Below are 25,240 nucleotides of genomic sequence, written 5' to 3'. Positions count from 1 at the left end.
AAAGTCTGTCCCTTGGGTCTGGAGTAAAGTAAAGGAAGCTGAGGTCCAAAGGCAGATGGAGTTGATCTTCAGACTTCGTCGAATGGGGAGCAGGCTGAGTTCTAGAGAGATCCATGCCCCGAGAAGCTGAGGCTGGGTTGGGGAGGTCCCACCTCAGCACATTCTCTTCTGTGTGACGTTGGAGATAATTAACCCCAGGACCCTAACAGCTGCCACCACCTCCCTTCAGGAATTCGGGCCCTCCCTGCATGACATCTAGGCCACACTCCCACTGCACAGCTCTGGGGGAGAAAGGAATCTCATTACAGCCTTTTAGCAGATGCACTGGCCTGGAGTCACCTGCACCCCAGTCCCCTTGCTGGGACAATCTCTGCTAGCACCCTGGGCTCCCCAGGGCCAAGCCTGATGAGTGCCTTACCCCTGGGCCATAAACCTGCCAGTTCTCTGCCTGTCCAGCTCCTATGGGCTCTCGAGGATCCTGACACAGCTCACAATGGCATCTGGGGGAACAGAGGAGCCTCAGAGGGGAAGGTAAGAGCCTTGGGTCCCATCCCAGCCTGGCAGCTGGTTCACTGTGGTGCACTTGTTAACTTTTGAGATCTAGGACCTCTGAGTCTGAGAATCAGGTGGAGTGACTGGACCTGGGTCCAGCCTTGGTGTGTGGAACCCATACAAGAGCAACTGTCCCTTTCATAAGGGGAGGCAGATGAAAGGCTGCAGTGGGAGCAGCATGGGCATTGTAAGCATGACCAGGAGGTTCCTGAACTAGCATGGAGTCCAGGGAAGGCATTCCAAGGGAAGTGATGTCCAAGGTGAGGCTTCATGGGTAGGCAGGTGAAGGAAAGAGGAAAAAGATCCACAGGACAGCCTATGAAGGCATGAGAAGCATTCAGGATATATTCAGGGTCCCTGGAACTAGGAACTCATGGGTGGGGGGGAACTGGCCAGAGATGAAGGACGAATGAGGAAGTGACAAGGGACAGGGTCCACTCTGCAAAGGCCATCAGCTGCCCTGTGGAGAATGGACCAGGCTGGGTGAAACCAAGGACACTAAAGGGACCAGAAGGGACCAGAAAGGAGGTGCAGGTGGTGCCCTGGCTAAAGGTGGGGTGGGGAGATGGGGAGGACAGGACAAGTGCTGGCTTTTGGGGTGTCAGGGAAAAGGCCATGCAGGCTAACATGAGAACCCGAGAGGGGGAGCAGTTTGGAGGAAATGACATGGGATTGACAGGAGTTTGGGGAGCCCAAAGATCATCTCAATGGGTAAATGGAAGGAGAGATGGGGGCAGGGGCCGAAACTCAAGATATCACTGTGAGGGGGGGAAGAAGACTCTGGAAGTTGTCAGGATGGCCTGGAGAAAAATACTAAGGATGAGAGAAGGGAGCCCAATACCCCAAAAAGCCCACCGAATGACATGAAGAGAAACAGCCAGAGAAGCAGCTAGAATTTCAAGAAGAGCAATCGCAGAAGCCAGAGAGAATTTTAGAAGAGAGGGAGGATGTTGTATATTCAACACACATGGAACAGGTCAAAGGCAGAGAGGACTGGGAAGTGGAGGAGGGTCAGGGAGCGGAGAGGCTTCGGAGTGTGGAGGAATGGTGGTGCTGAGGCTCCAGTGACGGTGATCTGCCACCAGGTCTGAGAGTCTGAGTGTGAGGAGAGCTGCTACCCCCTCCAGGGGCTATCCATTCACAAAAACAGGACTTGGGGCGATGGGTGCCCCCTGGAGCCGGGCAGTATTTTGTAGAACGTCTGATTGCAGGGTGGATACTTCCCAGACGGTGGCGCCAAAGACCAGAGCTGCACTTCTTAGGAGAGGCTGGGGCCAGGTGGGGGTCAGTTCCGGGATCCTGCGCCCTAAGATCATCTTGGGGTGGGGGGAGGGTGTGTGTGTGACCACATACAGGGTGACTGGGACCCTCCCGACTACAGTGCCCTCCAAATCTGTCAGCACAGTTCTCCTAGTGGTGGGAACTCAGAAATAAGCTACATGTTGCTCACCGCAGCCTTTGGCAAGGGGCCTGGCCTGAAAGGGTCCCAGGGGAGCAGCTCATCCCATGATCTGGGAGAGGCGTGGACATCCCTCCCACTTGTCCCTTGGGAGAAAGTTGTCAGGAAGGAAGGAAGGAAGGACGCCTGGCCCAGCCTGTGGGACACAGTCACCCCACCCCAGCACGCCACTATTCACAGGCTCCCCTGGAGGCCAAAACTGGGGACAATAGCAAAAGCCCCACCTTGCCTGGGGCAGAGTCCCCAGGGGAGTCACCTGTGGAGCCTGGCAACCTTAGACCAGAAACATGCCTATTAGGTGCCAGGGCTGGCCTGGTAATGCCTCAAGAAGTGGTGGCCATGTTGTGTTTGAAAATAATGATGTATTCATTGCAAACCATTCTTTATAGAAGTAAAGACAAAAGAAAAAATAAAACCAGGTGAAATTACAATGCCTGGAGGTGATAACCACAGCTGGCACCAGGGCTAAGTCCTGACGGCTCTTGTGGCCAGTGGATGCAGGTTTGCCCTGAGGAGACTCCCACTGCAGGAAAATAGGCAGCTGTGCTAGTGCATTCCTCACATCACTGTATTTATTGTGTTGAGCACCTTTCCCTGCTGAGAGATATGAAACTCTCACTCCCTACCCTACCCTGACCTAACCCTGCCACCTCTCAGACCTCTGCTCCCTCTGCTGCAGCCCACATGACTCACATACAACAAAGCAAGCCCATTGCTGCCTCCAAACCATTGCCCTGCTGTTCCTTCTGGAAGGGCCTGGAATACCCCTACTCTGGGTCATTTCCTCCTCCTCCTTCTTTTTTTTTTTTTATGTATTTATCCATGAGAGACACACAGAGAGAGGCAGAGACATAGGCAGAGGGAGAAGTAGGCGCCCCGCGGGGAACCTGATGCAGAACTTGATCCCAGGACCCTGGGACCATGCCCTGAGCCAAAAGCAGACTCTCAACCACTGAGCCACCCAGGCATCCCTGGGTCATTTGCTTCCTGTCATTTCCCTCTTGTCCTTCAGTTCTTGACTCAGAGAGGCCTTCCCTCTGAGGCTAAAAGGCTACTAAAGTAGCCTCTCAGCCCCATCACTTGACATCACATCACCCTGGTTGTTTTCTCCAGTTCCCTCCTCTCTCTGAAGTCACCGTACTTAGGTGCTAACATGAGGATGATCTGTTTTGGCCAGAGTGTAAACTCCTTGAGAGCAGAGACCTTGCCTGTCTGGTCTGCCACTGTGCCACCAGCATCCAGAATGATGCCAGGCACATAATAGGTGTTCGATCCATGCCTGACTTCCATTTTCAGTAGCCACAGAGTATCTCCAGGCATATGTGCACCTGCTCTGTTGCCTGCTGATGGTCACGTGGACTGTGCCATCCCTTATCCCTAATAGCAAGCCAGTAATCAACATCCCCAGGCACTGCTCTTTTCTTGCCTGTGCAACTCTTTCTTCAGGATGAATTTCTTGAAGTGGAACTGAAAAAGGAGTTTGCCCTTGACATCCTGAAACATACTGCAAAAACTACTCTTAAACCCTCCAACCAATTCCCACTCTTGAGAGTGTCCACTCACATGTCATCCCTCACTTCCAATCTCAGAATCATAAAAAGAAATAGTGTCTCTTGTTTATATTTGCATTGTATTGATTATTAATTTGTGGAGCGCATCTTCAAATTGCAGTTTTAATGGGTGAATAGATGGATTCAGTTACAGCATCAGAAAAGAGAAGTAGGGGACACCTGGGTGGCTCAGCGGTTAAGTGTCTGCCTTCGGCCCAGGGTATGATCCTGGAGTCCTTGGATCGAGTCCCACATCAGGCTCCCTGCATGGAGCCTGCTTCTCCCTTTGCCTATGTCTCTGCCTCTCTGTGTGTGTGCCTCTCATGAATAAATAAAATCCTTAAAAAAAAAAAAAAAGGAAAAGAGAAGCGGCCCCACGAACAACAAACAATGAGGTGACAGTGGTCAAGCTAGGACCCTTGTCCTTTGACACACACAATGGGCAGTAGAGTCCAGCCTAGGGCTGGAGGGGAGTGGAGGTTGGTGGCAGGTACAGATCTAACCAAAAGCCCTGACATCCTCCCTCTTGAGCCTTCATCTGCCCCCACCATTCAGGGACTCTCTCACACACACACTGGTGACACAGAGGTACAGAGACTCAGGGAGGTACCCGCCCTGATTGACAGTGAGTCCCCATGAGTGGGGACTAGTGGACTCACCGTTCCCCTCCCCAACACGTCTGGTCCCTCAGGGGCTGAGCATGCAGCAGACTCTGCGTGGGGAATTTCTGGCCAATGAATGAATACTGCGCACTGTCCAAGGCATGTGGCCACAGGCACAGTAGGGGGCGGGCTTCTACTCTGCTGGGGCAGTGAAGTTGCATGTCAGATAGCTGTAGCTATGGAGGCTGTGGAGTGGGGTGAGGGAAGCTTCCGTTTTTCTGGATTTGGGGACTTGAACGGCATTACTTGCAAAAGTGGAACTAGCTACACCATATGTGAGGACTTGGGGTTCGCTGTGGGGACTTTTCTCAGGCCAGAGACTGTCCTTTCTAACTCATGGTGCTCATGGTTAGAAATGGCGATGGTTTGGTGTCCTGCTCCGGCTCTCAGCTGGTGCAAAGCCGAGCATGTGCTCGGGGAACCATGGCTGACTCAGGGTGGAACTCATTCGGCTCAGTGAGCTAAGTTGGAGCTCAGACTCTGCCCCTTCCTAACCACAGGAGCATGGAAAGGCCCTGACTTCCCGGAGCCTCAGGTGGCTCCTCTGTAAAATGTATTTCAGCTCTGTCCTTCCTCACCTGCCTCACTGTTGTTGAGAAGTCTGAAAGGCCTCCAACACCCCAAAGCCCTCAGCTACTATCCCTCCTTCAAGGGCACCTAGGCAAGGGGAGAGGACAAGCTGAAGGTTCAGGTGTCCCATTTTCTCACTGCAGCTCCAACATGCCTGGTCCTGGTGATCACAAGGATGAGGAGCCAAGCCTGCTCACAGACAAGGACAATAGGAAGTAGTGCATGCTCAGAAGGGTTGAGTAGGAACCCAGAGGACACAGGTTTCTTGGAGGAGGTGACAGTTGAATCCTTTTCCAACCCAAGTAGAAGGGAAGCTGAGAGAAGAAGCAGAGGCCAGAGCATGGGGACCATGCCCTGGGAGCCACAGGTAGAATGGCACAGTGGAACCAGAGCAACAAAGGCTGGTGGGATGCATGGGAGATGAGATGTGAGGTCACTGTAGGCCAGACCTTCTGAGTCGTCTTAGAGGCTCGACTATAGAGTCTGAACCTATCCTCAGGGCAATGGGGAGCCAGTATGACCTGATTTATGGTTTATTTTTTTAAATTTATTTTTATTTATTTATGATAGACATAGAGACAGAGAGAGAGAGAGAGAGGCAGAGACACAGGCAGAGGAGAGGGAGAAGCAGGCTCCATGCCGGGAGGCCGACGCGGGACTCGATCCTGGGACTCTAGGATCGCGCCCTGGGCCAAAGGCAGGCGTGAAACTGCTGAGCCACCCAGGGATCCCCTGATTTATGGTTTAGAAGATCAACCTAGCTGTTGAGAACAACTGTAGGAGATGAAAGTGGAGGCAGGGAAGCCATAAAAAATGGTGGGCCAAGCCTAGGTACCAACTGTGACCATGCAGAGACATGACCACACACAGAACAGAGTGGTTATGAAGTGAGTGAATCATCCATTAAAAATGGAAATTTTCGGGGTACTTGGCTGGCTCAGTCAATAGAGCATGTGACTCTTGATCTTGGGGTTGTGAATTTGAGCACCACCTTGGGGGTAGAGTTTACTTAAAAAAAGTAGAAGTTTTCTGGAAGTGGAATTATAGAATTCCAGAATAAGAAAGAATTCCCCAGATTGTGCTCTGGTGAGGCCCTATAATCAGTGCTGCCTCATCAAAGCTCCAAGTAATGGCATGGGAGCCAGCCAGAGGCATCCTCCACCCCAGGAGCCAGCAAGGTGCCCAGCCCTAAGTACTCAGTGGGTGTTTGTAGAATTAATTAATAAACAGTACTTGCAGTGAGAGGTGCAGTACATGGAGGGAATGAACTTGAAACATGTTTGGAGGTGGATCAATAGGACTAGAAGGCTAAATGAAGGTGGGGGTAGGAGAGGGAATGTCATGCTTCATGCATTTACTCATTCATTCACTGGCTCATCTAAGTAAATAAATAAGTATATATATATGTAAAATATATGTACATATATACTTTTTTAAAAGATTTTATTTATTTATTCATGAGAGAGAGAGAGGCAGAGACCCAGGCAGAGGGAGAAGCAGGCTCCCCTCAGGGAGCCCAATGTGGGACTTGATCCCTGAACTCCAGGATCACTCCCTGAGCAGAGCTCAACTGCTGAGCCATTCAGGCGTGTGTGTGTGTGTGTGTATATATATATATATATATATATATATATATATATATATATATATATTTTTTTTTTTTTTTTTTTTTTTTTTAAGTAGGCTTCACACCCAGTGTGGAGTCCAACACCAGGCTTGAACTCACAATCCTGAGATCAAAACCTGAGCTGAGATCATGAGTTGGACAATTAACTGACTGACCCACTCAGGCACCCCATCATCTGATAAACATTTCTCAGACTGGTATCATGACCCAAAGACAGTGGTGATGAGGACTTCCATGGTCCCTGCCCCCACAGAACTTAGAGACCCACAGTGAGGCAAGTTTAGGCACATGAGCACACATGGGCACAAATGCTGCCTGGTAGTGATGGGTGACATGAAGGTAGTCACCGGACATGGAGGGAGAGAATCACAAGGAGAGGCTGTCAGAGAAGGTGGTCAGAGGATGCCTTGCAGAGGAGATGACTTCAGAGTGGGTAAGGACCAATGTGCCAGTTTTGAGAGCTTCAGGGAGGCCAAACCTCTGGCTCAGGTGGGAATCTGAGTGGAGGTCAGTGCTTTGCGGAGATGAGAGGAAGGAAGAAGAGTCCCTCAGGGCCAGTCATGAGATCTAGTGGGTCATTCAGAGGCTGTAGAATAGAAGAGGGTGCTGAGCACAGAGGACAGCTTGGGATGCTCAGCAGTGGTTGGATGGAAGCCCTGGGACTGGATGATATTATAGGGTGGGGAAAGAAAGAGAACCCTGTCCCTGAAAGCAATCCCCAGGTTCAAGGTCTATAGAGAAAGGTGTGCTGCAAAGGAAGGCAAAGAGGAGGGACTGGGAAGTGGGAGACCTGGGAGAGGGAGTGATGTGTGTCTCTTGGAAGAAGAGCTGGTGATGGAGAGGATGCCTCTGCCTCCCGCCCCCCCACAACTTCTGGGTTGTGTAGACCAACCCTGGGAGGTGCAGGTATTCAGGAACCTCTTAAAGTCCCTCAGCCTACTCCTGGGTATGTCTGTGCTACCTCTAAAGGTGAAGGGCTGCCGAGTGAAACCTGAAGGGTGGGGGCGCGGAGCTCTCAGCTGCACCTTAACCCACTCGAGGCAGTATTCCAGTCCCTTTATTGGGAAGGACTGGGCTCTGGCCCACTTGGCCAACATGTACCCCAAGCCCCCGTACCAGCCCCTGCCGTGCTCTGCAAACAAGGCCTGAGGCTCCCCAGAAGCCAAGAACCCACGAGGGGTGAATGCACGGCCAGGTGTCCAATGGCGACGCTCCAGGCCCCACGGTTCCCCTCCCAGAGACTGACCCAGATCCTTTCCTCCAACCAACTCAACCCAGCAGTGGCCGCTCCAGGACCTGTTTCAGGCGGTCACAGATTGGAGGGCCTGAAAATCTCTGGAGACACAGATTGTGAGAAGGGGGTAGGCGAGCGGGGCTCTCCCGGCGGCGCACCCGGCTTGGGGTCAGTGCGGGGAGGAGCGGGACCGGCTTTGCCAGCGGCGGCGGTTCCCGCGGATCCAGCGCTGAGAACTCCCACCGCCGTCGCGCCCTCCGGGGCCCCGCCTCCCCGCGGGCCGCTGGACCCCGCGGGCCACTGGCGGCCCCGTTACCCGAGGGGGCGGAGCGAGCCGCCGACGCCTCCCGGGTGCTGGGGCGGCGGGAGCGCAGTGGGTGGGGCGCGGCGCGCCGGGGAGGAGAGGGCTGCCGGCGGCGGGCGGCGGGCGGCGGGCGGCGGGCGGCGGGGCGGGCCCGGCAGCGGCGACAGCGGCGGCGGCGGCGGCGCGACCAGGCCGGGGCCGGACGAGCGCACGGAGAGGGCGAGGCCCGCGCAGCCCAGCGCAGCCATGTGAGTGTCACCAACGTTTCCGGGGCCCGCGGGCGCGGCCGGGGCGGGGCGGGGCGCGGCGGTGCGGGGGCCTCCTCAGCGGTCCCGGGTCTGCCGCCCCGGCCGCGGCCGTGCCCCCCCGCGCCCCATCCCCGGGAGCCGGGCCGCGCGCCGCGAGTCCTCCCCCCCGCCCCCCCCGGGCGCCGAGGACGCCCACAAAAGCCGCCGCCTCTGGGCCTTCTACCCTCGGGAGGCCAGGCCGGAGCGGCCCTTGCCCGGGGCTCTGGGGTGGGCCGGGCCTGGGCGCTGGCAGGGGCGCCCTCCCGGAGCCCCCGTCCTCGGCGGGGAGGCTGGGCTGGGAATGGGGAGGGGGCGACGAGGGGTGCAGGCCAGCCTCAGAGATGAGCTAATCTTCCGGGCCCCACCGGCCGGCCTAAGCGGCTTTGGGGCCCGGCCGGAGGTGGCCATTCCTGGCCTGGCTGGGCTCTTCCCCCAGACGGCTGAAGCTGGAGATGATCGCCCCAGCCTGGCGGGGGAGCAGACCCTGTCCCTGGGAATAGGAGGCTGCTGCGGGTCCCTGCAAGCAGCCAGGCTCGAGCACCCTGCAGAACTGTTTCGGGGAAGGAGCTGCTGACCGAGGCTAGGGATCTAAGCCTGCCCTCGGCACCCTCTGTCGTCCTCTCCCTGTGGAGGCCTGAGTCCAGCCTCCAGAACTGACCCTTCCCAGCGGTCAGTTGTACTGGATTGATTCTAAATCGGTCCAGACTGGCTAGCGGAGCGCTACCGTGTGCAGTCTAATATGGCAAATACAACAATAAAGGTGCCCGGCCACCATGTGTGGGACCTTACCCCTGGGCCTGCCGCATTCACGCCAGCACAGCCTTCTGAGGATTATGGCAATCTGGCAGATGCAGAAACAGGCCCAGAGATGTGAAGTAACATTCTCAAGGTCACACATCTGGCCTAGGGAGGTGGGAACCAGAACCAGCCCTGAATTTTTGCCATTGCGCTACCACTTTTGTGGCATGGGGGGTAGAGGTGGGGAAGAATTAGCATGAGGTACAAAACACTAGAGCGGGACAAGGAGGCCTGGCTTGGCCTCCACTCTACCCACCCTCCCCATCCTGGGTTCTGTGGGGCACCAGTCAGAGACCGAGGCCTGGATTTGGTGAGGGTGAGGGGAGCACGCAGGGAGCCAGGCTGAGTGCACGCAGGGTGGACAGGCAGGTGAGGAGGGCGCAGCTCAGCCAACCCTGGCCCCTCGCTGCTGCTGGGGACTCCGGGCCCTGCCAGGCCCGGCCCAAGGGAGGCCACCAGCCTTCCAGGGCGCCGCCGGCCCGGGAATGTGACCAGCTGACCAGGGAGGGGGCCGGCAGGAAGTGAAGCCACCCGGCCGCCTCCGCCTGGTTCCGGGGTGGGGGGTCCCAGGCTGTGCCCGCGCGCGTGCGCGCCCCCTCCCCCCCAGGCAGCTGCGGCATGACGTCAGCAGCCGGGGTTGGGGGAGTCGCCATGGAGACCGGGACGGGTTCGGTAGGGACCCCATTCTTCTAGCTGGCGCCCCTTGCCGGGGTTATTTTTAGCGTCTGTTTACCTCGGTCTGGGGCAGCCCCGCTCCTGGGCGGGGCTGAACCGGGGACTCCTGGCTGGGCTGCTGGCCCGGGCTGGCATACCGCTGAGCTGGGCAGCGCAGGTGCTGGGACCTCCCGGCCCACGCAAGCGCACCACTTTTGGCGTAGAGGGTATTGAGGGCGGAGGAATCTGGGGCCATGCAGGCGGCCAGGGTTCCATTCCTTCTGCCTGGAGCTGGCGGTGCTGCAAGCACCATAACCTTTGGGATCTGGGATCTTTCCCACCTCCAGAACAGACTTCAGGGCTGGCCTTAGTCCAGAGTCCCCTGGCTCCTATCATTCAGCCCTCACCAAATAAGGTGGGCCTTCGCTCAAAGCGGTTCGGCTCTTTCTTTCCCCTGCAGCAGGGAAGATCCTGCTTCTCCACACCCTGAAATGGCCACTCAGGTGGATATTCTGATGGTCATTTGGCAAGAGTGCAGACCGGCAGTTACATATCCTGATCCGTGTGGGACTAGGGAGTTGGTGATAGCAAAGCTCTAGTCAGAGAAAGAAAAGTGTTAGGACAAGTAGCCTACTCTGAGTCTAGCCTATCCACTCAATTCCAGAATCCCAGGGGTCCCCACCTTGCCCTATGCCCAGGGAGCAGAACCCTGCTTGCTGATATAAAGTGGGGAAGAGACAAGGAAAATTGTATGCAAGGTAGGGGAGCTGGGGTGGGCACAGACTTGAAATCTACCCTTTCAACAACCCAGGATCTGCTCTTTCTTTTTTTTTTTTTTTTTTTTAATTTTTTTTTTTTTTTTTTTTTTTTTATTTATGATAGTCACAGAGAGAGAGAGGCAGAGACACAGGCAGAGGGAGAAGCAGGCTCCATGCACAGGGAGCCCGACGTGGGATTCGATCCCGGGTCTCCAGGATCGTGCCCTGGGCCAAAGGCAGGCGCCAAACCACTGCGCCACCCAGGGATCCCTCTTTCTATGTCCGGGCAGCCCAGTTCACTCAGCTCCCAACTCATACTCAGCCCCCTCCCTCACCTCCCTGGTGTGGGGCCCAGAGGGCGCAGCAGTGAACCCCACAAACAGGCCCCTGCTCCCAGAGTTCACAGTCCGGTTGGGAGACGGATGCTAAAGGAGAACTGACAACTGAACTATGTGGTCTTAGGGACCAGAGGAAGGAAGCTATGAGGCGCCTGAATGGGGGAACCAACCCAGGACAGGCTTTCTGGAGGAAGAAGTCATAGGGTAAGACTTGAAAAAAGAGGGGAAGTTGTTCAGGCTGAGAGTATGGGAGAAGGGTACAGGAGTGGTGGAGGCTGCTGCTCAAAGGCTGAGGAGCCTTGCAGGCATTGAGAGAGGGTCATAGAAGCTGGACTAGAAAGACCATGAGAGGAGCAGGGGACTGAGTGAAGGACTGGTTGAAGGTACATAAGGGAAGGCATAGAGGCCGAAGGGTGTTAGGGGTCATGTCAGAGAATCTAGGCTCTATCCCTCGGGTTGGGGGTTACCCATGGATGTTTCATAAGCGTCAACTAGAGGAATGTTAAAGACTTAGAGTCCTGGGGTCCGAGTATCTGGATTTGAATCCTGGCCCTACCACTTACCAGCTGGGTAATCTTGGGCAGATTAATGATTATTAATAATAGCAATTAATATTTATTGTGTGCTTAAAGTGTGGTAGTGTGTCCACCCCAACTTCCCTACCCCAGGGACAATTTTCCCTTCCCCAAACACACCCTAGAGAGAGAAGTAGCTCATTTCAGACTCCCAACAGCCCTGGGAGGCAGTTGTTACTATGTTCATTTAACAGAGGGGTATCTAAAGCCCAGAAAGGTTAAGAAATGTCATGCCAGAGGTCACACAGCCAGTTAGCCTCAGGTTTCTCATCTGCGAGTTGAGGCTGATAGGTTTTACCCTATAGGCTTGTTACCAGAATTAAACGAAATGGTGTTTGTTAACTAAGCACAGTGCCTGGCCTATAGAGAGAATTTGACAAAGCACTGTTTTTGGCATTGTCAGATGACTGTTATTGAATAAACAATGCGGGGGGTGCCTGGTGGCTCAGTTAGTAGAGCACACAGCTCTTGATCTCGGGGTCTTGAGTTCAAGCCCCACGTTGGGCACAGAGCTTACTTAAAAAAAAAAAAAAGAATGGATTGTTACGGGTTACGTTTGAGACAGGGAGCCCACTGAGAAGCTGCAGTAGGGGTTTAGGTGAGAGTCGGTACCAGCTTGGACCTGAATTCTGTGGGGGTGGAGGTGAGGGGGTAGATTCCAGAGATGGCAGGAGTGGGTGGCTGAGTAGATGTGGGGGTAGTGGAGACAGAGGCATCCAGGATGATTCCTAGTTTCTGTCTTGAACAACTGGGTAAAGAGGCGGTGGGGTTGGCACAGAGAGGTTGACTGGGGAGATTCAGGTTTGAGAAGGAAATTGGTGAATTCAGCTTGGGGACATCAAGCTCAGCTCTTTCTAATAGCTCACTCTGCATTGTCACTCAGCTTCCGGGGAGGCAACAAGCAGGCAGTTGGATATAGAGGCCTGGTGCTCAGAAGAGCGGTTTGGGCAAGGAAGAGATAAGGAAGCTGGCAACATTTAGATGGCATTGAGGTGTGGGAGATGTACCCAACCCAAGAGTGAGGAGGATGAGGCTCATTCCGGATGATGAGAAAGACAGATTTGTGGGAAAATAAGACATACAGCCAGAGAGAGAGAGAGGTAGAAGACCAGGAACATGTTGCTGCCTCTTGAAATTCAAGGGAAGGAAGGGCTCAAAGAAGAGGAAGAGAGCTGCAAAGTGAAAAGCTTTACTGAGATCAAGCACGAGATAAGGACTCAACCTTGGGCACTAGATTCAGCACCAGGGAGGTCACTGACCAGTCAGGGGAGTGGTGGGTGGGAAGAGAACTGGGCGGTCATGGAGAGGAAATTGAAGTAGACATCTTTTCAAGAAATCTGACTCTGAAAAGGCCAAATGGAGGCGATGGTGGGGTCCCTGGAGGAGACATGGGGTCCACAAAGGGGTCATTTCATTTTGGAGTTATTAAAGTCAACTTTATATTAAAATATACCTACATAGAGGGTGCATGTCTTAAGTGTACAGCTCAACCTATTTTCACAAGGGAACACACTCATATAGGATCAGGAAATAGACCCCAGGTTAGGAAATATAGAATGTTATCAGCACCCCGGAAGCCCCCTTGTGCCCCCTTTCAGGTAACTAGTATTCTGACTTCTATCACCATAGATGAGTTTTGCATGTTTTTGAACTATATATCAAGAGAACAATATACATGTTCTCTCTTGTGGTGTTGCTTCTTCTTTATGTCTGTAGGATTCATCCATATTGTGTGCAGTTTTATATTGTTTATTCTTTTTGCTGTATATGGTTCTATTATCTACTGATGGGCATTTGGGTGGTTTCCAGGGTTGTTTTCATTTTTTATGTGGGAGTGATTTGAGCTTGTTTGAAGCTTGTGGAGAAAGTCTGAAACACTCATCGTCTGTGAGAAGGAAGAAGGATGAGGAGGGCCACACATGAGGATTTCCCAGGTGGGAAATGAGAGCCTGGATGAGGTTCAGAGAATCTCTCTGTGGTTCCGGCTCAGCTGCCGTGTGAGGACCTCTGGCAGCTCCTGCCAGTGTGTGCAGGCACAGAGAGGGCAGGGAGCTGGGTTGCCTAGCACTGGTTTCTGCTAGGAAGGAGAGAAGCACAAAGTTCTAGGCATATTAGTAGCAGGTGAGCGATGGAGTAGTGGCTGTGGATCTAGGGTGAGGAGAAGGAGGTGCAGGGAAGAGAAGGTGGAAGGCAGCTGGCAGAGAGAAAGGAAGCAGAGGCCAATTGAGAGCTCTGTGCAGGATGGTGTTTGTGAAATTTGGGCTGTATCTCCAGTGACTGGCACATGCTTGGCACAGAGTTGCTTCTCAGTGAATAGTTGAATAAATGAGTGGAGGGCTCAAGAGGTCTCAGGTAGAAGACAGGGAAGGTGGGGATACTAGGGAAAGGTTGGAGTCAGTGTGATTGCAATTTAGGAAGGGGGCATTCCAGAGCCACGGATGTTCTGTGGAGGGTGGCTAATGGGAGCAGAAAGGCCAGTGTTGGGCAAGCAATCCACAGGAATACATAGTTGCTAGTATAGGGTGCACAGCACCTGGTCTTCAAAGAGAGAGAGGAGGATAGCACTTCTCAAACTGGGCCTTTGGGCATCTTGCATCTGAATCTCTAGGCTTGTTGGCAGTGCTGACCCCTGGGCCCACCCAGCCTCTTGGGGAGGAAGTAAGCAGAACTGAGCATACAGGAGCAGGAGTATTTATGGGATGGGGGAGCACCAGTCCTCCCAATGCCTGCTAGACCCGGAGGATAGTAGCCTCTATGCAGGCTGGAGTGGATGAGGGAAATTGAAGGAAAAGATACTGGGGGCAGGAAAGGGCTAACACGGGCGGAACTCAGCCATGTGAGCTGGTGGCCAGAAGGATGGGGCTTCATCCCAGGATGCAGCTTCTACTAGAAGGGAGATGCTAGCTAGGAAGTGGGACCTGATCCTCTTCCCTAGGGCCTGGGGTACTGGTGTGTCTGGACTGAGCACCCCCTCTGTGGATGGGGGCTTTGTGACTCTACCCAGTTCCTTCTCTGCTTCTTTCTTGGGGTAGCAACACATAACATGAGCTTTGTCCCGTCCCCCACTTTTAGCCCATCTCTCTTCTCAGCCTCCCAGACCCCTCCCGCTCAGTGCCTGACACTGCCCTCCACTCCACACCCACAGCCCTTCTTCTACTCCCTCGGCCCCACTTTCCAGTCTTCACATACTCAGAACCCCACCTCCCAGCCCTCTATGCGCTCAGCCCTCTCTCAGCAGTCCTCTGCAGCCACTCGATGAGCTCTTTATCCTCACTGCATCCAATCCAGCCTCCACTCAGACTCTTCATTCTGTTTATCCCTCCTTATTCACCGCCGCGCTCAACTCCCAAACTCCGAACCCCGCTCGAGAGGACCCACTTCACCCACTTCAGTGTCCTCCCCAAGGGAACCCCCAGGCACCCCTCCCGGAGGCCGGCCAGTCCGAGGCCCCGGCGCCCCCCCGGTCCAGCCGGTCCCGCCCCATCCCGGCTGGCTGAGTCAGGCGGCAGGAACTGGGCGGGGGGCGGCGCCGGGAGGAGCCGAAGCCGGAGCCGCAGTCGCTGGGAGCGAGCGCGGAGCCCAGCTCGGTCAGCGCCTAGTGGCCCTGGGCCTGCAGGGACACAGGGGCGGGAGGGCAGGCGGGGGGTGGGGAGCCGTCCCGGACCCACCATGAGTGCCAAGAAGAGAGGTAGGACCCGGCCTGGGGCGCGAAAGCTCCGGGGCTGGCCCCGGGGGGTGTGGGCCGGACTCGGGGGGCCAGGGGCACGTGCTTCGCCGGAGCGGGGCGGGGGTCTGCGGAGGATCCCTTCCCGCTAAGGGCGCGGGCGAAGGCGTCCATCTGTGACTCAGTTTCCAGGTCGGAGCCACAGGAAAGTGGAGGAGGCAGGGCTCTTCTTGGCACTGCCCCCCACTCCGGGAATCCCCCGGCTGCTGGGCGCTGGGAGGGCTCTGGCGTCCGGGCGCCTGCGAGCCGGTGGGGGCTGGAGGGGAGCAGTCTCCGCGGGCGGGCGGGGCGCGAGAGCCAACCCCGCGCCTGCCGGGCCTGCCGGGCCTGCCGGGCCGCTCCGCTGCGCTCCCGGCGTGCGCCCCGCCCGGGGACCTCCTGCGGCCTCGCGGGGTGGGGGCGCGGGAGCGCCTGGTCACGGCGGCGGGCGGTGGGGGGCGAGTCCGGGGGCCGGGCTGGGGAGCCCGCCCCGCCCCCGGGTAAACAGCCGCTTCCGCACATTCTTCGCGCGCCCCGCCCCTTTCCTGCCCCTTCCCAGCCGGGGGAGGGTCCCCGCGCGACCCCCCTTCCTGCACCGCGACAGGCGGAGCCTGCACCTCTGCAGGAAGCGGGGCCGGGCCGAGGCCACGCTGAGTCCGAGGCCGAGTCGCCCGGCCGCCCTGTCATTAGCGCTGGGGCCGGCAGGGTTGTCGGACTCCCGGGGCAGGCGGTGTCCGGCCGGACTGGCACAGAGGCCCGGCCTCCGGAGGGGGCTTCAAAGCCGGACTGGCGCTGGACACCCGCCCTCGCCACCCCCAGGGAGCCCCGCGCGGACTCATTCCATGATGTCCCTGTCGGTGCGGCCGCAGCGCCGCCTGCTCAGCGCCCGGGTCAATAGGAGCCAGTCCTTCGCAGGCGTCCTCGGCAGCCACGAGCGGGGGCCCAGGTACGCAGCAGAGGGGTGCTAATGGGGTCAAGAGAGTGTGACGGGGTTGGTGCTGGGTGTGCAGTGAGGGCTTGGGGGACTCCTTCTTGTACCTTTCTGAGTATAGCCTCTTCTTCAGGAGCTTCCCGGCCTTCAGCCCCCCGGGGCCCCCACGGAAGCCCCCAGCGCTCTCCCGAGTATCCAGGATGTTTTCTGTGGCGCACCCAGCCCCTAAGGTCCCGCAGCCTGAGCGGCTGGACCTGGTGTACACTGCGCTCAAGCAGGGCCTGACGTAAGGAACTCCTTCCAGTGCCTTATCCCAGGATCCCTCCCTGAGCCCTCATCCCCTTTCTGCTAGTGGGAACCTTCCCCAGCCTCGTAATCTTCTTCCTGCTGCCTGTACCCTGGGTAGCTGGAGGCTGCGAAGGTGAGCTAATTCTTGTAGTCGCCCCTTTCCCCAGGGCCTATTTGGAAGTGCACCAGCAGGAGCAGGAGAAACTCCAGGGACAGATTAGGGAGTCCAAGAGGAATTCTCGCCTGGTGAGTAAAGGATTGGCAAGAATGCCCTGGACTACTGCTCTTTGCCCTGGTGGCATGAGGGACAACCGGGTAGCAGGAGCTGTCTGTGACATCTAGGCTGTTTTCTAGGGTGACTTAGCCCAGTTGTGACTAGAAAACAGGATATCGGGAAAGGCTGGGGCTGGGCAGGTTTCTAGACCCACCTTCCCCAGGCTGTGTACACTTCCTGCCTAGGACCTAGTATCTGCCCGTGGGAGCTTTCAGTGGGGTGGGTCAGACTCCCACAGGCATGCACAGCTGAAGACTATAGTGTAGAGTACTGATAGAAAGTCTTGGTTCTTCCCTGGAACAGGTCAGAGCTTCCCAGAGGATGAAACACCTCTGCTAGGTCTTAAAGAATAGGAGTTCTCTGGTAGAGGGAACCTCTTCCTAGGGGTTGCAGGAAAGGGAGTGGGCCAGGGCAGTGGTACGGGAAGGGTCTTGAGGACCCTTATGTCACTAGCATCCACCAAAGGCCAGGCATGTGGGAAGGTGGGTCAGTCCATGCTTTGAGTGGAATGTTTGTAGACTATGATATGAGGGGGAGGAAGGCCATGTAGGAGAGGAGTTACATGGGTCTGGGGAGACAAATGCCCCTGCTGGAATACTTCCTGTGCCTCCTAAGTGCCTCCTCTCATCCTCCCCTGCAGGGCTTCCTGTATGACTTGGACAAGGTAAGTGTTGGAAAGGGTTAGCTCATGGGGAGGGTGAAGGGCTCTGGTTCTCTGGCCCCTTCTGACATACCTCTCCCTCAGCAAGTCAAGTCCATTGAACGCTTCCTGCGGCGGTTGGAGTTCCATGCCAGCAAGGTATATGTGCAGCATGCATGTGTGCACACAACTGAGGCGGTAGATTGGTATCATAGGGAGATGGGGGGAGCTAAGCCCTGGGTGAGCAAACCCAGCAGTGAGTCTCAATTCCTCCACTACCACCCCACTCATCTGCCCAGATTGACGAGCTATATGAGGCATACTGTGTCCAGCGTCGTCTCCGGGATGGTGCCTACAATATGGTCCGTGCCTATAGCACTGGGTCTCCAGGGAGCCGTGAGGCCCGGGACAGCCTGGCTGAAGCCACTCGAGGGCATCGCGAGTACACAGAGGTGAGAGATGGGTGTCCATGAGGCAAAGGCACAGGGTATAGCAGAGGTGGTGACAGGGCACTGTTCTTGACCCCCTCTTGTCCCTGTGTCTCCCCCCCCCCCCCAGAGCATGTGTCTGCTGGAGAGTGAGCTAGAGGCACAGCTGGGCGAGTTCCATCTCCGAATGAAAGGTACTCAGTGATGTGGACAGACTGGTGGTGGGGAGAGGGAATTGTGTACCTGAGACCCCTCGACATGGCTCATCTCCTTCTCCTCCACTCCCAGGGCTGGCTGGCTTTGCCAGGCTGTGTGTGGGCGATCAGTATGAGGTATGAGAATGTGCAGGGAAGGGCTGGGATGGGAGGGTCACAGCACCAAGGGCTGCCTCATCCTGGCTGTTCACCTAGATCTGCATGAAATATGGGCGTCAGCGCTGGAAACTACGGGGCCGAATTGAGGGTAGCGGAAAACAGGTGTGGGACAGTGAGGAAACCGTCTTTCTTCCTCTGCTCACAGAGTTCCTGTCCATCAAGGTGATGTATCTGCCCAGGCCCACAGGACAACATGATCCTGTGACTCCTTAACCCTGTGAACCCCTCATGACCCTAAGATCATTACCCCTGTAATTCCCACCTGTCTTCATGGCTCTGTGACCCCCGTGACCTTCATGACTGTGATTTCCTCATAATCTAATCATGTGAATATTGGGCCCCTTGGATGCCCATGAGGCTGTGACCCCATGACCTCAGTGACCCTACAAATTCAGACCTCTGCGATTCCCATCCTCCCAGGTTGCTTCAATCCTCCATGGGCCCATCACTCAGAAAATTCTAGTCCCTACAACCTTCTCATGACCCCGTGATCCTGTGACTGTTATATAATCCCTATGCATATTCAGATGTCTGATTTCCCACAACCTCATGACCTCCACACCCTTGTGACCTCATGATGCATTCTTGGCTGTAGGTGACAGAACTGAAGGGTCTGGCCAACCACGTGGTTGTAGGCAGTGTCTCCTGTGAGACCAAGGACCTGTTTGCTGCCCTGCCCCAAGTTGTGGCTGTGGACATCAATGACCTCGGCACCATTAAGCTCAGCTTGGAAGTCACATGGAGGTTGGTGTTGCTGAGCAGCTTGGGGATAGGTCCAGAGGCTCATGGCACCTGCTAACAGCCTCTTCCCTCCTCAGCCCCTTCGACAAGGATGACCAGCCCTCAACCGCTTCCACTGTCAACAAGGCCTCCACAGTCACCAAGCGCTTCTCCACCTATAGCCAGAGCCCACCAGACACGCCCTCACTTCGGGAACAAGCCTTTTATGTGAGTCACAGGCCAGGCTTAGGCCCCACCATCCCCCAGGGGCTTCCTGGGGTGGTCCTGAAATGCTCTTTCCTCTCTCCCAGAATATGCTGAAACGGCAGGAGGAGCTGGAGAATGGGACAGCGTGGTCCCTGTCATCCGAATCTTCGGATGACTCATCCAGCCCCCAGCTCTCAGGCACTACCCGCCACTCTTCAGCTCCAAGACCTCTGGTGCAGCAGCCTGAACCTCTGCCCATTCAAGTCGCCTTCCGAAGGCCTGAGACCCCCACCTCTAGGTCCATGGATGAAGAGGGAGCCATGGCCCCAGCCCTGGCCAATGGGCATGCCCCCTACAGCCGGACTCTGAGCCACATCAGTGAGGCCAGTGTGGACGCTGCCTTGACTGAGGCTTCAGTGGAGGCTCTGGGTCTAGAAAATCTAGCTCAGGGACCTAGCCAGCTTGCAGACCCAGATCCCACCCATGGGGAGCAATCTGGTCCTGTCCCTCCTGCTGTGGACCCTTCCCATTCTGCCACAAGCCCCACCCTCAGTACAACAGGCCCTGCCCACACATCTACAGACCCTGCACCATCAGCACATCTAGACTTGGTTCACAAGATCACAGACTCTAGCACTGCTGACCTGCCAGACCCCACCCATACCACTACAGGCTCTACCTATAATGCCATTAGCCCTAGCTACAGTGCTCCAAGCCCCATTCACACTACCACAGGTTCTACCCACAAGCCGCTGGTCTCTCCACTCACCACTACAGGCTCTACCCCCAGTGCCACAACCCCAGAGCAGACCACTACAAGACCCACTGACAAAGTGATACTTTCCACTCTCACTGCTGTAGGTCCTACCCCCAATACTACAGGCCCAGTCCAGACCACCACAAGCCCCGTCCACACTACCATAAGCCCTACCCATACTACTGCAAGCCTCACCCAGACCACTATAAGCCTCACCCATACTACTGCAAGCCCTACCTATGCCACTACAAGCCCCACCCATACTGCCATAAGCCCCACCCACACCACTGCAAGCCCTGCCCATACCACTACAAGCCCTACTCACAAAGCCAGGATGTCAACTCACACCACAAGTCCTACCCCCAAAGCTAAAGGCCCAGTCCAGAACACCGGGAGCCCCACCCATCCTGTCACAAGCCCCACCCTTATAACTGTAAGCTCTTCCACTTCTTTAGACTATGCCATGCTTCCCAGCCCCTCTACAAACACAGACTCTACTCTCCCAGGCACCCACACCTTGTCCTACGGCTACCCATCTTCCACTCCTTGCACTCAGGCAGATTCCATAGCCCCCAGCACTTCCTACCCAAGTCCCGCCTGTTCCAGTTGGGAACCGCTCACAAGTCCTTCCCCAGACCCACCAGAGCCCATCCTTCGAAGCCCAAGTCCCCCTCCCTCACCTCTAGCCCCTATGCCTCAGCATTTAGACCTTAGCCCGGATGTAGCCCCCCGGGCCCCAGTTCCAGGGGCTGCTGGAAGGGCTGGGGATAGGAGGCTGGAAGAGGCACTGGGGGCCCTAATGGCTGCCCTGGATGACTATCGTGGCCAGTTCCCCGAGCTGCAGGGCCTGGAGCAGGAGGTTACCCGGCTGGAGAGTCTGCTCATGGTGAGGAGGGCCGGGTAGGCTGCAGCAGCACCGGGAGGGCAGCCAGGCAGTGGGAGGTAGCACTGACTCCCTTCACAACCCCAGCAGAGACAAGGCCTGACTCGCAGCCGGGCCTCCAGCCTTAGCATCACTGTGGAACATGCCCTGGAGAGCTTCAGCTTCCTCAACGAGGATGAAGATGAAGACATTGATGGTCCTGGAGACAGGTGAGGGTGGCCAGGTGAGGGGGAAGAGGTAAGATGAGTGCCAGGTGAAGGAGAAAGGCCAGAAAGGGGAACAGGTGAGGTGGGGCCAGGTAGAGCACACAAGGAGAGCAGCAAGACTGGAGGTGGGCAGAAGGGGATGCACTTGCCAGCGTGTGCATCGTATTCACTCCATCCCCCCACGTCCGTGTAGTCCTCATGTGTCCTTGATGCCTGTTTCTAACCCCATCTGTGTCCCCAGTGCTTCTCACCTCCCTCCTGGTCCCTGCAATGCCTGCCTCTCCTGCTGGTCCCCGTCAGCTGGTGATCCTGCAGCTCCTCCTCTTTCCCCTGGCCTCACCTTGGATCTTCCCTATGAACAGGCCCCTTCAGTGCCTCCCCATGCACCCTGGGTCCCCCAGCATCAATCCCCTCTGTCTCAACCCAGGTTTGCCCGGAGAACCCAGCCCCTTGGCTCTCTGTCCCAGAGCGGCCTTTGCCAAATCCCGGTTGAGGGTTGTACCCAGCCCCTCCTTCCTCTGCTGCTGCCCAGGCTAGGGCCCTGTGCCCTGCACCCTTTGGGCCATAATCCCTTGCAGTCCACATTGCATAGACCATCCCGCCTGCAACCCTACTCCCACCCACCCCAGCCCCAGTGGTCTCGGCCATTGTAGCTGGAGGTGGTAAAAGGTAGACAGACCCTGGAGATCCTCGCTACCACCTGCTGGTCCTAGTCCCTTCCTCCTTTTGGAAGTCTTCCATGAATTTACCCATTGTCTGCTGTCTGTACATCGTCTGTTCTTCCATTCTGGGATGGGGGGGACCTTAAATAAAAATATACTGGTGACCACATGGTGATGCTTGCTCCTGGGGTGGTTGACCCCATTTTTCTCTCAGGCCCCCAAACAGCCTGGAGCCTGGGGCTGAGGACAGCCTCGACTTAGCCAGTGCCCGCCCCCTCAGCACGGAGTGTCCAGCTCTGGACGCTGCCTTGGTCCAGCATCTGTACCACTGCAGCCGCCTCCTGCTGGTGAGGCTAGTGGTATTTCCCACACCCTCCTTTTGTAGCCCCTTATCCCAGGGAGCCCTGCACTTCAATCCCGGCCCTCCATTACCTCCTCTGATTTCCATTCCCCACTGCCCCAGGGCCCTAGCATTTGGTTCTTGCTGAGTGGAACACTTCCCATACTCTGGCTATCCCCACCTTGCCATGCATGCCGGGACTTGTAGTCCCTGGGTTCCACCCTCCCCAGTCTTTCTCCTGAGGTCTTAGCTCCTTGGCCACCCCTATTCTCCAGAAACTGGGCACATTTGGGCCCCTGCGCTGCCAGGAGGCATGGGCCCTGGAGCGGCTGCTGAGGGAGGCCAGAGTGCTGGAGGCTGTATGTGAGCTTAGCAGGCGATGGGAAATCCCTGCCACCTCTGCCCAGGAAGGTAAAGGCCCTGTCTGCGCGGAAGCTCCTCCCTTACCTAGCCCCATCTACAGGCCTGTGTGCCCATCCACCTGCTCTGTTGCTGATGGTTGTCTGCCCTTCCTCATAGTGGTGCAGTTCTCAGCCTCTCGGCCCGGCTTCCTGACCTTTTGGGACCAGTGCACAGAGGGACTCAGCCCCTTCATCTGCCCTGTGGAGAGAGTGCTTCTCACCTTCTGCAATCAATATGGTGCCCGTCTTTCCTTGCGCCAGCCAGGCCTAGCTGAGGCTGGTGAGTGGGCTGCCTACGTGCCCCATCTGCCCTCCTCCCTCAGATCCCCAGTGATGAGACCTCAGGAGAAGCCAGGTCAGCCCACCCAGACGTGCTGAGCTGAGCACTAGGAGGAACTAGTGAAGGCTATCTCCTTTGCACAGAAGGACCCAGAGGTGTAGGGTTTGCAAAGAGGGACCCTGGACCTGAGCCTGAGGTGGGAGCATTCTTCCCTGTAAGCGTCTGGGTCCATCCAAACCCTGAGGCCCACGGCACTGCCTCCCACAGTGTGTGTCAAGTTCCTGGAGGATGCTCTGGGGCAGAAGCTGCCCAGGAGGCCCCAGCCAGGCCATGGAGAGCAGTTCACCGTCTTCCAGTTCTGGAGTTACATTGAAGCCTTGGATAGCCCCTCTATGGAGGCCTTTGTGACCGAAACCGCCGAGGAGGGTGAGGCAGAGGCCCTGGTCACAAAGTGGCCTGACTGTGGGTGGTCTGAAGGAGTGGAGGTGTGGATGAGAGCACGAGTGTAAAAAGACCCCACCCCACAAGGCTCCACCTCGTTCCCACCCTCCCTTTCTTCTTTCAGTGTTACTGGTGCGGAATTTGAACTCAGATGACCAAGCTGTTGTGCTAAAGGCCCTGAGGTTGGCACCAGAGGGGCGGCTGCGAAGGGATGGGCTTCGGGCCCTCAGCTCCCTGCTGGTCCATGGCAACAATAAGGTCATGGCTGCTGTCAGCACCCAGCTCCGGAGCCTGTCACTGGGCCCTGTCTTTCGGGAAAGGGTGAGAGTCAGGCAGGTCTTCCTTGAGGCAAAGGCTGGGGCTCCAGGCTCCCAGTATCTGGCTAAGTCTGCCCTCCCCGACTTACCCAGGCCCTATTGTGCTTCCTGGACCAACTGGAGGATGAGGACATACAGACAAGAGTGGCTGGCTGCCTGGCCCTGGGCTGCATCAAGGTAACCCCTACCAACCCATTCCCCCCCATATCCCTGCCAGCCCATCCCCTGCTTCACACCCCTGCTGCCTGTCCCCCCCTCTTCACACCCCTAGAGGCTCCCTCAGCCCTGGGCCCTGGGCCTTTTCCACCTGCTCCACTGGGCCCACCTCAATCTTCTCTCCCCTGGTAGGCTCCTGAGGGCATTGAGCCCCTGGTGTATCTGTGCCAAACAGACACAGAAGCTGTGAGGGAAGCTGCTCGGCAGAGCCTGCAACAGTGTGGTGAGGCCAGGGGATGGGAGATATGGGTCAAGTAGAGTTCTGGAGCATTTTGGCTGGTGGGAGTTGGAGGGAGTTGGTGTCAGGATGGGATGCAAGGGCCCAGATAGGGCTAGGATCACTCCTGATCCCATCCTTACTTATTACAGGGGAAGAGGGACAGTCTGCCCATCGACGGCTGGAGGAATCACTGGACGCCCTGCCCCGCATCTTTGGGCCTGGCAGCATGGCCAGCACCGCTTTCTAAATTTCCTACCCACTGGCTTCCATGCCTCTTCCCCTCACTTTCAGGGCTTACCAGGCACTGGCAGGGAGGGTGAGGGCTGGCTCCAGACACCTCTCCCCCACAGATTCCCACCAATTAAAATCTAATATATTCTTCTGTTGCCCTTGGGTTGGTAGAGTCAGTGCCTGCAGTCAAGTGCCTCCCAGCCTCGGCTCAGCACACTTGCCACAAATCAGTGTCCCACCATATCCCTTGGTTTTATATTTTATTTACAGAGTTTTACAGAAAATAAAAAAGCAACATGCCTTTCCTAATGGCCTGGCCTGGTGCACTCCTGACCCTCTTCTCCAGCATCCTCTGTCTATGGCCCTTCCTGACACTGGTGCTAGTATGTCTGCACTCCCAAATGTGACAATGGCATCTGCTTTAGCCCTGGAAATTCAGGCAAAAGAGAACCCAGAGGCTGGAGCTGGGGTTGGAAAAGAGAGCAGAGGAAGAGGGTGGTGGTAGGGTGTTACTGAGGAGGTCCAGTCTGGGTCCAGGCTGGAGCCAAACCGGAGTTGTCCTAGAGAAAGCCCAGAGGTGCCAGTCCCAGGAATGGCTGGCTCCCTAGCAGCTAGCTCCAGGGTCCTGGAGGCAGAGGAAGCTGGCAGGAGAAAGCGTGGTGGGACCTGGAGCTTCTGGCCAGAAGGGGGCAGCAGAACCCCGTCAGGGAATGCCAGGCTCCTGGATCTTCGCCCAGCCTGGGCAGCTTCCAACCAAGGTGGCTGAGCTAAGCACAGGGAGCTCCTTGAGGACTGGATAGGAAGAAGGAACAGATCCTTGCAGAGGGGAAGAGCTGAGGCCTGGGAGGCAGGAAACACGGATGGCTGCCCCCGTGACCCTAAACAGCAAGCTTTTTCTCTCTCCAAGCTGCCTCTCCTCTCTGTAATAACAAACCCAACTGAACCCTGAGCTCCTCACCCCCAACGGCAGGCCAACCACTGCTTCAGGAAGCAGGGCTCCAGGGAGAGGTCTCACCTCTTCCCAGAGGTGCCTGGCACGTGAGTGTGTTAACCCCAGAAGGTTAAGAATTCTGTTTTGAAAAAAAAAAAAAAAAAAAAAAAAAAAGAATTCTGTTTTGGTGGTGGGGGGGGGAGGCGGGGATGGGATTTCAGGATGGCAGGCCTGTTCCAAAGAGGTCCCGAGGGAGGCCCACACCCAAGGCTGGACAAACAGGCTGTCTACCCTTCCCCTCATCCTCTGGAGCTTTCTTTATCCAGGGGCAAGGAAAACAGGGCCTTTACCACTCCCTGAGCCCACTCTGGTATCTCAGTGTCAGCGCAGTAGTGGGACACCGGGGAAAGTGTGTGTGCCTG

The 25,240-nt window shown here is 56.4% G+C and overlaps 1 protein-coding gene across 7 annotated transcripts; it reads left to right on the top strand.

Moving 5' to 3' along the window:
- Positions 1-341: 341 nt before the first annotated feature.
- On the top strand, positions 342-24,196 carry RIPOR1 (RHO family interacting cell polarization regulator 1). Of its 7 annotated transcripts, none has more exons than XM_025426534.3 (22): positions 342-531; positions 15,891-16,017; positions 16,136-16,288; positions 16,458-16,536; positions 17,205-17,228; positions 17,310-17,363; positions 17,504-17,656; positions 17,763-17,826; positions 17,921-17,964; positions 18,043-18,168; positions 18,602-18,750; positions 18,825-18,954; positions 19,038-20,576; positions 20,661-20,782; positions 21,656-21,788; positions 22,057-22,192; positions 22,301-22,462; positions 22,730-22,888; positions 23,028-23,224; positions 23,314-23,397; positions 23,569-23,659; positions 23,806-24,196. In XM_025426534.3, the coding sequence occupies exons 2-22, from the start codon at positions 15,914-15,916 to the stop codon at positions 23,901-23,903; spliced, it is 3,801 nt and encodes a 1,266-aa protein (XP_025282319.1). In that variant the 5' UTR covers positions 342-531; positions 15,891-15,913; the 3' UTR covers positions 23,904-24,196. The 7 variants fall into 7 exon arrangements, 5 of the variants coding, with proteins under 5 accessions (XP_025282319.1, XP_025282322.1, XP_048965622.1 ...); XM_025426537.3 differs by lacking the exon at positions 342-531 and adding an exon at positions 8,086-8,206; XM_049109665.1 differs by lacking the exon at positions 342-531 and adding an exon at positions 10,623-10,997.
- Positions 24,197-25,240: the final 1,044 nt, after the last annotated feature.

Source organism: Canis lupus, chromosome 5 (assembly GCF_003254725.2).
Source record: "Canis lupus dingo isolate Sandy chromosome 5, ASM325472v2, whole genome shotgun sequence".
Lineage (NCBI taxonomy): Eukaryota > Metazoa > Chordata > Mammalia > Carnivora > Canidae > Canis > Canis lupus.
This window is presented reverse-complemented; position numbering and strand designations above follow the sequence as displayed.